The sequence below is a fragment of the Siphateles boraxobius genome, unplaced genomic scaffold (genome assembly GCF_051911475.1).
Source record: "Siphateles boraxobius isolate OS27281-9 unplaced genomic scaffold, OSU_SipBor_1 117, whole genome shotgun sequence".
Lineage (NCBI taxonomy): Eukaryota > Metazoa > Chordata > Actinopteri > Cypriniformes > Leuciscidae > Siphateles > Siphateles boraxobius.
In genome coordinates this window covers 5,001-17,841 of record NW_027508719.1, presented here as the reverse complement: position 1 = coordinate 17,841, position 12,841 = coordinate 5,001, and the positions used below count along the sequence as shown (strand labels likewise).

The 12,841-nt window shown below is 38.3% G+C and overlaps 1 protein-coding gene across 1 annotated transcript in view; it reads left to right on the top strand.

The window, feature by feature from the left end:
* Positions 1-2,071: 2,071 nt before the first annotated feature.
* The window catches only part of LOC143710570 (uncharacterized), a 15,467-nt gene continuing 4,697 nt past the window's right edge, over positions 2,072-12,841 (top strand). Inside the window, exons 1-14 of the mRNA XM_077201491.1 lie at positions 2,072-2,200; positions 3,854-3,913; positions 5,284-5,407; positions 5,490-5,594; positions 7,044-7,076; positions 7,165-7,224; positions 7,409-7,456; positions 7,564-7,644; positions 7,781-7,861; positions 8,390-8,446; positions 8,681-8,743; positions 8,895-10,169; positions 10,612-10,671; positions 12,322-12,366. Of these exons, the coding sequence (XP_077057606.1) occupies positions 3,895-3,913; positions 5,284-5,407; positions 5,490-5,594; positions 7,044-7,076; positions 7,165-7,224; positions 7,409-7,456; positions 7,564-7,644; positions 7,781-7,861; positions 8,390-8,446; positions 8,681-8,743; positions 8,895-10,169; positions 10,612-10,671; positions 12,322-12,366 (2,051 nt within the window). The 5' untranslated portion in view covers positions 2,072-2,200; positions 3,854-3,894. The remainder of the gene's footprint in view (positions 2,201-3,853; positions 3,914-5,283; positions 5,408-5,489; positions 5,595-7,043; positions 7,077-7,164; positions 7,225-7,408; positions 7,457-7,563; positions 7,645-7,780; positions 7,862-8,389; positions 8,447-8,680; positions 8,744-8,894; positions 10,170-10,611; positions 10,672-12,321; positions 12,367-12,841) is intronic.

Sequence of the window (12,841 nt, the reverse complement as noted above, 5' to 3'; positions counted from 1 at the left end):
CTGTTGGGTTAATTTTAACCCAATTGGCTTTTAACCCAGTGCATTGGCTTAAAATAACGCACAGTTGGGAAGGTGCTATACCCCACAAAGGTTTTTTTTTTTACCCCATAGTTGGGTTACTCATTAGGCTATTTTTAACCCAACATTATTAAGCGAGTAGAAAACCTAACTTATAATTTCTGGCATATTTGGTCTCCTCTTTGTGGAGTTTTCTTGAGAGTGTATGTTGAATGTCCTTATCTCTTGATTTCTGTGCATGTTATTGCCCTTCACGATATCCTTCGATTGTTTGCCATTGAATGTTTGTATGTGTTGCCGTGAGATGCCTGTTCCACTGTTATCGTAAAGATTTTAAATGATATTTATTAGGGCGTTCCCCCGCTGAACACAACACAAGCTCAGGTGTTGCACAGAATTCTGACACCCCACCCCACACCCCACCCCACACCCCCCACCCCAAACTCACCCCACACCCCCCACCCCACACCCCCCGACCCACACACCCCACCCCAAACTCACCCCACACCCCCCACCCCACACCCCCCGACCCACACACCCCACCCCAAACTCACCCCACACCCCCCACCCCACACCCCACCCCAAACTCACCCCACACCCCACACCCCCCACCCCACACCCCCCGACCCACACCCCACCCCAAACTCACCCCACACCCCCCACCCCACACACCCCACCCCAAACTCACCCCACACCCCCCACCCCACACACCCCACCCCAAACTCACCCCACACCCCCCACCCCAAACTCACCCCACACCCCCCACCCCACACCCCACCCCAAACTCACCCCACACCCCACACCCCCCACCCCACACCCCCCGACCCACACACCCCACCCCAAACTCACCCCACACCCCCCACCCCACACCCCACCCCAAACTCACCCCACACCCCACACCCCCCACCCCACACCCCCCGACCCACACCCCACACCCCCCACCCCACACCCCCCACCCCACACCCCACACCCCCCACCCGACACCCCACCCCAAACTCACCCCCCACCCCACACCCCTCACCCCTAGTATTGGTAGCTTTAGGATTAGTTGTGGGGTTTAGGATTAGGCAATCAGGTACTGTCTTCAACGAGGGGGTAATAATTTTGCAGGGATTTTAAATTCGGCACAACACTGGCACGAGATCAGAGAATGGTCGATTACACTTGAATTACTTATAAATGTCTAATTTTTACTTCTAATATTTGTTAAACAAGCTTTAATGTAGGCAACCAGTGGTTGTGTGGAGTATTTTAAAAAAGTTTAGAGGACTGAAGTTAATCTGTAATCATTAGTTCATTTGTGAAGTAAAAAAAAGAAAGAAAAAAGCTAGTATCATGGAAAAAAATTAATCAACCCATTATGCTGATTTAAATAAACAACCCAATGTGCTGGGTAAAATTAACCCAACATGTGTTCTGTCCTATATTTTCCCAGTCATTGGGTTAAAACCTATGCAAGTTAACGTTCAGGATATAACGTATGGGAAATGCATGCTATGTAACCCCAAATTGGGTTGTTTCTAACCCAATTATGGATACTAAGGGTGGTTGACTTTGAAGTCAGTTTAACAAAAATTTCTGCTAATAATAATGCTAATATTAATGAATAATAGTAATACCCCTTGTGCAATCAAACTAGGCAAGTTAACGTTTAGGGTATAACGTAAGGGAAATGCTATGTAACCCCAAATTGGTTTGTTTTTAACCCAATGTTTTTTAAAAGTGCACCTTCAGGCACAAGTGGTTATTTTTGGGAGCTTTTTAAGAGCGGTTCCTCTTCATGGTCTCGCACCGTCCCTCGGACACCAGTGTCATGATGTGACATCACCTCCAGTAATTGCTCTCAGGTTCGGCTGTATTGAAATGCAGATAAACAGAATTCAACAAATAAAGGTGGGAGAGTATCACACCAAACCATGAAGTACATAGAAACACACACACACACACACACACACACACACACACACACACACACACACACACACACACACACACATGCAGGTACACACCTATAGGTTCGGTTTGCCTACCCGACTGGCTGGGCAGGTCTGTGCCTACGCCCATACCTGCAACACCTCCCTCAGTGTGTGTGTGTGTGTGTGTGTGTGTGTGAGCTCTCAGTCAGTCAGCTGAAATTACCAGTGCATCTGCGTTCGACTGCAGCTTCACTCATATTCATCAGGCAAGTGCTCTGCTTCTTCTCATTAAGATCCACAAACTGTTTCTGTCTAATGTGGCTATTTGGTGTTGGCAGATCTTTGACTGATCTGAAGTATTGCAAGCTTGAGATGACATTTCTATTTCAGTTTCTTATCTTATATATACATATATATATATATATATATGTGTATATATCTATCTGTCTGCTTGTGTCATGTGTGCTGTGATGTGTGTCACAGTGAAAGTGTTTTTGCCGTCAGATATCAATGATTCTGCGTTCACACTGTCACTGTCACGATCGCTATTCAAACATGTTTCCTCTTGCTCAAGCTCTGTTGACTCATCAAGGGCATTCATGAGGGTTGCTGGGCTTTATGTACACACTGGGATATTCTTTTGGGAACCGAACAAACAATTATGGACACGAAGGGGGGTTGATTTTTGAAGTCAGTTTTACAAAAAAAATCTGCTAATAATACTATTATTAATGAATGGTGTCATCAAACTAGGTGAGTTAATGTATAGCGTAAGGGAAGTTTTTGGTAAATATGATCAGATGTTCGGAGGTCGTGGTTTTCAGAGAGAGAGAGACGTTGTGTGTGTGTGTGTGTGTGTGTGTGTGTGCAGGCTCTTCTACATGGTTTAGAAAAGAAACTCAGGAATTCGGCATAATGGTTCAGTGTTACAGATGTATATCCTATGTTCAAAATAACTCTCTTAAATAAACAGAGATATTCATAATGAAGTGCTGAATGAATTATTTCAGTAATCTGGTTTATGTAACACAAACTCTTTGGGAATGCCATTAACACGGCTCCTCGGCTTCCCCGTTTCCTGTGAATCTGACAGTTTCTTGGAGAATTTGTTAATGAATTTTTCAGTTCGTGGGAATTTCTTGAAGGAAAGTTGTGAGACACTCCCACAATGAGAATTTATTTTTGTGTTGGTGGTTGTTTAACTTGCCAACAACCCGCCTTTATTTAATAAATAGTGTGCCTACATTATATACAAAATATGCAGTGCTTCCAGCAATAAGACCAATTCAATAATAATAATTTAATATTAACCCATTTAATTCCAAATGATTCCCAGAGATGACATATATTAATTTGGATGGTATTTGTAAGGATATTAAACAATTATTAAAAAAAAATAATTGAAAATTCCATGAAAAATGGTTTTAATGTTCTAATGTCGGTATAGAACGAAGGGAGTCGGGGTCTATGTGTTAATGCATTTACAAACTCACAAACCTCCTGAAATAAGTTCAGAGACTGGGTTAAATTGTTGAAATGAGTGTTTTATTCCATTAACAAAGAAGGCTCACTTTCAAAAGGGACAAAATAGCATTTCTATGCAGCAATACGGCACAAATAATCAAATTAAATGATGAAAAAATTACATAAATTATAGGAAAATGGAAGTTACCATTGGGATTAAATGGTTTAATATACATAGACTACAAGTCAAAAGTCTGGGGTCAGTTATGACCATTTTAAATCTTTTATATTGTAATGTATTCCTATGATGTCATTCAATGCACATATACATATATCAGTGTCAATGCATATCATATTGTCAATGCATTCAATTTTGAGAAAGCACGTTTTATCACATGAAAATGAAAAATGAACGACAATGAATAATACTTTTTTCTTGTCTTTATAATGTCCAGGTGTCTTCTCAGGAAGGTTTTTCACTTGATTGCCACTAACAATGTCTAACGGTACTAAAGGTACGTTACAGTGTCCAGTGTTTTGATTCACCGTCTTATCTTATTGAATCGGGTCAAACTCTCAGCGTTTGCTCATGAGCTTCAGCTAATAATTTATGGCATTCCACTCTTACAACCAAAACATTTATGTCCTGCGTCACAGCATCAAATCCTGTCGTGCCACATGTCACACATTGCTTAACACACTCAACTTTCAGCCATACTTCTTTTTTGTAAAAATACTCAAACAACTGTGTGTGTATTACCCCTGAAGCAATGGCCCCTGAAAACATAAATAAGATCTCATTTCTTTGATGTATTTTCACTGCAAAAAAAAGCTTTTCTAACTTAGCATTTTTGTCTTGTTTCCAGTCCAAATTTCTAAAAAATTCTTAAATCAAGATGTATTTACTAGATGAGTAAAATTACATAAGATATTAAAGGGATAGTTCACCCAAAAATTAAAATTCTCTCAGTATTTACTCACCCTCATGTTGTTCCAACCCGTAAGGCCTTCGTTCATCGTCTAAAAGTTATTAAAGACATCGTTAAAATAGTCCGTGTGACTAGTGGCTCAATCTTAAGTTTATCAAACGACGAGAATACTTTTTGTGCGCAAAACAAACAAAAATAACGACTTTATTTCAACAATTCATTTCCTCTCTGTGGGCCTCGAGTGAGTTCACTAGTGTAACAGCGTAAGCTTCTGTTGTTGTACGTCACACGCATCACACACATGACCAGCGTCGGCCAATAGTGAGCCTACGTGTGACGTAGCTCTACGCAATTACACTACATTAACTGACTCGAGACCCACAACGAGAAGGAAATGAATAGTTGAAATAAAGTCGTTATTTTTGTTTGTTTTTGCGCACAAAAAGTATTCTCGTCGCTTGATAAACTTAAGATTGAGCCACTGTAGTCACTTGGACTATTTTACCGATGTCTTTAATAACTTTTCGGGGCTGGCAAGTTCAATCCCTGAAGAAGCCTATGAGGAGTGGTCCAGCTCTCAGATTTAATCAAAAATATCTTAATTCGTGTTGCGAAAATGAATGAAGGTCTTACGGGGTTGAACAACATGAGGGTGAGTAAATACTGACAGAATTTACATTTTTGGGTGAACTATCTCTTTAAGTCTTGTTTTCTGGGGAAATAAATAAAAATTAAGTGAGTTGTTGATTATTTTTCTTACCCCATTGGCAGATGATTGTGCTTATTTTAAGCAAAAACAAAACTTTCCCCAGAAAACAAGACACAATATCGTATTGTATTTACTACTTTAGAAAATGCATTTTGATTTAAGAGTGTTTTGATATTTGGACTGGAAACAAGAAAAAAATAAGTAAGAAAAGCATTTTTTGCAATGTGTATGTTTCTGAATATTTCAGAGGGGGACAGACAGTCAGTTCTACGGACCATCAAGGTCCGCACCGCTCTGAAAGGAGACGCCAGCTGGATTCAGAGACAACAGCAAGCTAATCTTGAGAGAGAGCAGGAGGAGGAGAAACCATGGTGAAAAAAGACATAAAGCTTCAAAAACTACCCTAAGTTAAAAGTTCACAGTGCAATATTTCTAACACGTTCTCCCTTTTAGGGTCGCTGAGGTGCGAGCAACCCGCTCAAATGGTGTGTTTGAAGAACCAAGTGCAGATTCTTCACCCACGGTTAATGCGCCCCAGCCCAGATCCGACACGGAGAAGTACGTACTGTTACTCTCCATGAGCTCTACATTTACATGTATTCAATTAGCAAGCCAGAGCCAATGTGGAAATTGCCAGTATGAGTATGAAAATCGACGTGTTTAGATGATAGGTCACACCGATGTTGTGTATTTCAAGAAGTGGAAGGGGCCGAGAACCGAGCCCTGAGGTACGCCACAGTTAGTTGACACCAAGATACCATGAAGAATGGATTTATGATGTAATACTCAAACCAGCAGAGTGCAGTTCTCTAAACAATACGGTGGACAGAAGGATCTGGGGTCTCATTTATGAACTATGCATAGGAAACACTTACTAAATGTGTACGTGTGCCCGAAAGACAAAAATGGCGTACGTCAAAAAATGCCACAACTTGCGTAAAATTCCCTTTATAAATCCCAGTCAGCAGAAGATTGTGCGCACACTTGTGCGTCTCATCCCCGAAATGACCATATATGAAGCTTATAACGCCTTGTTTTACTATGCATATCCTCATCTGCATATCATTTGCATATGCATATTCATCCACGTGATACCACGTTTACCGGTACAAGACATTAGGAAAATAAGAGATACTGATGTGTGTCACATTACATTGCTAAAAAATAATGTAGTAGCCTATCCTTGCCTAGTTTTTGAATAAATAAATCTCAATCTTTTCCAATGGCCAAATAGTATTTTTAATTGCTTTATATTTTTAATGGAAACAGCTAGGCTTTATTGTGCATTATTTATCACTATTTGAGCAAAAATATTTTCTCAGACCATGAGTTCTGCTATTATCATGCGCTAAGCAAACATTAAAACACAGCATGCCACAGGAAAAGTGTTCAAAAGCATTGCATCCACTACAAATATTTCAATTTATTAGAATTTTTTTTTCCGTAACTTCTCTGCAATGATTTCATGTAATTTAAGTGCTTACCTCCATTAATGAGAATGGCAGAGTTTGCGTTCAGGTGCACACATTTTTGTGTCAAGTTTGTTTTTATAAATCACAACTTGAAGTGCGTATGCCTCTTTCAGGGCCTGTTTTGTGCGACGCAACGGTTATAAATGAGGCCCCTGCTGAATTACTGTGTCGAAGGCTATGGATTTTCACAGCAGAAAGAGGATGAATGATTGAGAGGAAGCTTTTGCCAACCGCAGGACTTTGTTGATTGATAGCGAGGTTTCTATTGAATATCTGCTTTTGAAGCCTGGCTGATAATGGTCTGATTGTTCTATGAGAAGAAAGAAGACAGAAAGTGAAACAAGTGTCTGAAATGCCCTATTAGTAAGGTTACGTACTTTTTAAGTAGTGAGGAAACCTGATACTAGGAGATATGGCTTGTAGAAAATTTAGAGGATAGGGTCAATACATCTGTGATGTATAGATGTTCGGTAAAACCCCAAAATGTGTCTGTTTACATGTTAAAAATGTCAATATTTAATTTTCAATTTCACAGACCAAAAACACCCACAACTGGATACTTAATCAGGTAATGAGAATATTTAGTCAATCGGGTGATTTTGGTGAACACTGCTTATGTATCGCTTTCCCTCATGTGTGATAATTTACTTTTGCAGAGGCGTTTTCAGAAAAACTGATTCCAATCCAACATTAACTCCATCAACCAATGGATCTGCGTAAGTGAAGAACATTTGGTTTTCATTTATTGTCAGAAACCATACCAGTTTCTATTGACTTTAGAACATCATAAAAAATTAATTATATCACATTAATATAGTTGCAAATAAACTGTATTGCTAATATAAGATGTGGTCAAGTAAATACATTTTGATAGTATGCTGTTTGTGTCTCCTCCCTTAGCGGAGTAAACAGCTTCACCAAAAAGCCATCTGATAGTTACAGGAAAATGTAAGTGAGCCGAAAACACTCAAGGTGTGGGTCACGCACATAAAGCATTTGAGCTCATATTTAGAACATCTTAATAAGATTTATTTCCATAAATATAAATTTCCCAGAGCCCCTCACACGATCCGGCCCAGCAATGAAAAGACAGTGCTCTCTGAACCAGCTCTGGATCCAGAAGAAATGGATAAGAGGTGCGAGTCCACACACTACAAGCTGATTAATCCAAGATGACTTCTTCATAAAATAAACTTTCTGTTTTGTGTGTGTGTGTGTGTGTGTGTGTGTGTGTGTGTGTGTGTGTGTGTGTGTGTGTGTGTGTGTCTGTAGGAAAGAGGCCGCCATCGGTGTGCTGAAAAGTTCGGCAACAAATCGCCGTTCGTACGTAATGTCTGCTGCAAAGAAATATGGGTAAGTGCCTTGTTAAAAAAATGTCTTCTGAAATCACTGAAATACAGAGATGAAATGCTTGGTAACACTTTATTTTACAGTGTTCTTGTTACATATGTTACATGTAATTACCATAGTAATAACAGTAAATGATGCATTATTACATGCAATTAACCCTCAACCAAATCCTAATCCTACTCTAACCCTATAGTAAGTACATGTAGTTAATAAATATTACACTGTAATTAAATATTTAATTACACTGTAACAATGACACCTTAAAATAAAGTGTAACCAAATGTTTTTTTGAAAATGTATCCCATGATTTTTGGTAGTGTCCTACACTTTAGGTTATAATATGTCCCCTGTAGAGCTAAATAAAGTACAGTAAATGAGTGTATCTATCCAGTAACAGCTGTTGTATCTTGAGAGTGTATCACCACTTTTTTTTGGTTTGGATAAGTAGATACCACTAGTATTTGATGAAAATATTAGGATGAATGCATATACCATCCCTCACTACATAATATCCACATCTAATATTTCCAGATCTTTAGAAACACCAGACAACTCTGATGAGACAAGCACATCCTTCGTTGCCAAAAGGTACCTGGGAAATTTCTGGGTTGAACAGGACAAACTGACTAAATATTAGAAAAAAATAAAAATAATAATAAGCTCAATCATCTATTATTATGTGTACTGTATATGTTTCCATTAATACAAATCAGCAATAAATTCAAGTGTACGACTGTATAATGTTATATTATAATGTTATAATATAATGTTTTATTACTATTGCCTCATCCTCATTCCTTGTGCATATGTTTCTGGTTTTAGGGTAGTTATCAGTGGTGATGATGATGACTCTACAACATCTGTTCAGTCTGTGCCTAAGCAAAGGTAAACTACTCAACATTTCCCAGACACCAAGATAGTGTCAGGCCCAGATCCGGCCCACATCTGGTACAAGTGGATTCCACACGGATTCCAAACTTCATGCTCTTATTTCTTGTTTTACACGGTCTCAATTGCAATTTTACTGTATTTACAGTGTTAAATCGAGCATTGAACAGCCCACTACACCAGTGGTGAAGGAGGTCAAGGCAGCAGCACCTGAAACTAAATCTGAACCTAAAACTACACCTGCCCCTAAACCAGCGCTTGAAACAAAAACAGCCTCCGAACCTAAAACAGTGACTGAAACTAAACCTACAACACAAACTAAGACAGTAACTGATCTTAAACCAGCAGCTGAAACTAAACCTACCACACAACTTACAACAGCATCTGAACCTAAACCAGTGGCTGACACTAAACCTACAGCACAAACTGAACCTAAACAAGTGGCTGAAACTAAACCGACAGCACAAACTACAATAGTAACTGAACCTAAACCAGTGGCTGAAACTAAACCTACAGCACAAACTACAATAGTAAGTGAACCTAAACCAGTGGCTGAAACTAAACCGACAGCACAAACTACAATAGTAACTGAACCTAAACCAGTGGCTGAAACTAAACCTACAGCACAAACTACAATAGTAACTGAACCTAAACCAGTGGCTGAAACTAAACCTACAGCAGAAACTAAGACTGTGACTGAACCTAAACCAGTGGCTGAAACTAAACCAGTGGCTGAAACTAAACCAGTGGCTGAAACTAAACATGTGGCACAAACTACAATAGGAATTGAACCTAAATCTACATCTGAAACTAAACCAGTTGAAACTAAAACTACAACAACAACTGAGCCTGAACTAGTGGCTGTAACGAAACCTACAACACAAACTTCTACATCAACTGATCCTAAACCCACATCAGAACCTAAAGCAGTTGAATCTAAACCGACCACAAAAACTATGACAGCAATTGAATCTAAACCAGCACTTGAAACTAAACCAACAACTCAAGTTACAACATCAACTGATCCTAAACTAGTGGTTGAAATTAAACCTAAAACAGCAACTGATCCTAAACCAGTGGCTGAAACTAAACCTACGACACAAACTAAAACAGCAGTTGATCCTAAACCAGTTGAAACTAAACCTACAGCAACAACTGAACCTAAACCTGCTAGTGAAACTAAAACAACTGATCCTAAACCCACATCAGAACTTAAACCAGTTGAAACTAAACCTACAACAACAACCGAACCAAAACCTCCAACTATAGTTATAACAGGACCTGAACCAAAACCAGCAGCTGAAACTAAACCAACGACACAAACTAAAACAGTAACTGATCCTAAACCCACATCAGAACCTAAACCAGTGACGAAAACAAAACCTGCATCTGAATCCAAGCCGGAGCCGGTTCCAGAGAAAAGGTTTGCTCTATAAATATTTTTATTCAACTTAATTTAAATAATTGGATATCTAATGTAAATACACTGAACAAATTTATAAATAATTTTAGAGTGACCTTTTATTGTGGCCAGCCTAAGGCACACCTGTGCAATAATCACGCTGTCTAATCAGCATCTTGATACGCCACACCTGTGAGGTGGACGGATTATCTCGGCAAAGGAGAAGTGCTCACTAACACAGATTTAGACAGATTTGTGAACAATATTTGAGAGAAATAGGCCTTTTGTGTACTTAGAAAAAGTCTTAGATCTTTGAGTTCAGCTCATGAAAAATGGGGGCAAAAACAAAAGTGTTGCGTTTATTTTGTTCAGTGTATATAGCCTATGTGTGTCTATAGATAAAATCATCCAGCACTACATTCTGTTGATGCAGCTTCTTGATTTTTCTTGAATCCCTCTGCAGTGCTGAGAGCCTGATTGAGCTGTCCGACACCCTGATATCCTTCGACACAGAGCCTGCCAGGTACAAGATGATCCCAGTAATACATTATAGCCCCGTCATGTAAAGATTGCATGCATTAATCTCAGTGTCATTCATGTGTAAAGAGCTTTCATTCACCATACAGTATTAATGAGTGAGTGTGCTGATATCGATGCTGTTTATCGGACCTCACCGTCATGTCGATTTATCGCAGTGTGATTCACACGGACACAAACTCAATATTAGAGATATGAATATGAACACTTAAGCAACATTAGTTGTAATTGTGGAAATATGCATTTAGTCAAGTACTATTCATGCACAAATGAATGAACATATTCAAAGAAAATAGGCTAGTGCTTTAGTTTGTACAGCTATGCTACAAACAATAGGTTCAGTCTTATGCTTTATATGGGTTTCCATTTCTTTTGTTAAGTAAAGGCCTGAAATTAAAGTTCAGCAATTATTTACTCACCCTGGTGTTGTTCTAAAGCCATGTGACCTTCTTTCTTTTTTCAAACACAAAAGGAGATTCATTTATTTATAAAATGCCCTGCTTGTGCCGGTTCATATACGGTGACTCTCTTTTCAAGCTTTAATAAAGTGTGTAGAGTTATCTTAAAACAATCCCATGCGACTCATGCTAAATAGTTCAAGTGTCCCGAAGATGCGCAGTAGGGTTTGGCGAAAAACACACGCATCAGAAATATAATGTATTATTTATTGAAAATCCTAAATAATATGACAGAATGACATTAGAATAAGTAGAAAAAAAAAAAGAATGGCCTGTTCTTATAGGGGTCGTCCCATACTACATGCATACCTCATATAAAACCATAAAAATGTTTTCTGACGTTATTCTATTTCATACAGCTATAACAAACTCATTACTAAGACGTAGAAAAAACGAATGGCCATTACTTATAGTTCTTATAGTCTTAATCAACCCACAGCAAGAGTTTAAAAGTAGCCCAATCCCTTGAGAAAACCACATGGTTTTTAAAATTCTCTTACTTTTTTTTTATCATGGCATTGACAAGCTCAATATTTGGGTCTCACTTTATTTTGATGGTCCCTTTAACACATTCTGTTGACTATAAGTCCACTAAACCTCAGTGTTAGTAGGGAATTAGTAGACTCTGTTAGGGTTGGATTAAGTTGACACGTACATGCAAAGTTACTTATAGTCAGTATAATGTCTGTTGAGGGATCAACACAACAAAGAGTTAGCAGATATTAAGCAGACCGTCTACTATTACTCTAATGACAGTTAGTTGGCACAGGTGCAACGTTACTATAGTCAACAGAGTTCAAAAGGGACCATCGAAATAAAGTGTCACCATGTCAACTGTTATATGACAAATCACAGAGAGAATTACCATGGGTTAATATTTTGTTTTGGTATTGATACTAACAGAATTTTAGTGTCAGTTATCACTTTAAATCATGAATACATAAACAGAACAGCTAATTTACCGTAACAGGGTTGAGCTTGTAATTCACTACTATTAACTACTAATATCCAGACATGTTATAATCATGTAGCAATACGACTTCTGACTGACTTTAAAGAGTATTTTAAAACATGCTGTTCTGAAATAGACCACAAGAGGACACAAGAGCTATTTCAGAGACTTTATGAAGAATCTGACTCTAATTGCGAGATCATTACTGTATTTCTTATTCCTTCAGTTCTGGCCGAGTGGATCCAGGAATAAATCTGCTCATGGACAACAGGTGAGAGGGGCCGTATGCATTTATGATTATTATTTAAATCAATCAATCAATCAATCAATTTTATTTATAAAGCACATTTAAAATCAACCTTGGTTGGCCAGAGTGCTGTACATGAAAGAAAAACAGGAAGGAAAAAATTGATAGAAAAATTAAAATAAAGATTAAGACAATAAGCACAGTAGAGCTACATTATATTTACATTATATTTTACATCCCGAGAGGAGTGTAATATGCAAAACAGATGTTATGGTAATTCTGTAAAATGGAAGCATGGAAATATGTGTACAAAATGAATTGAACTATGAATGCAGAGGCTATATTTTACTGTAGACTTTGTCTAATATGCTAATATAAACATTATAACACACATGGATATTTTGAAGGAAAAAAATATACAATTTTGTCTTTATTATCTCTCTCTATATATATGTACATTTATTTTTACATTTTAGATTATTATATATATTATAAATGA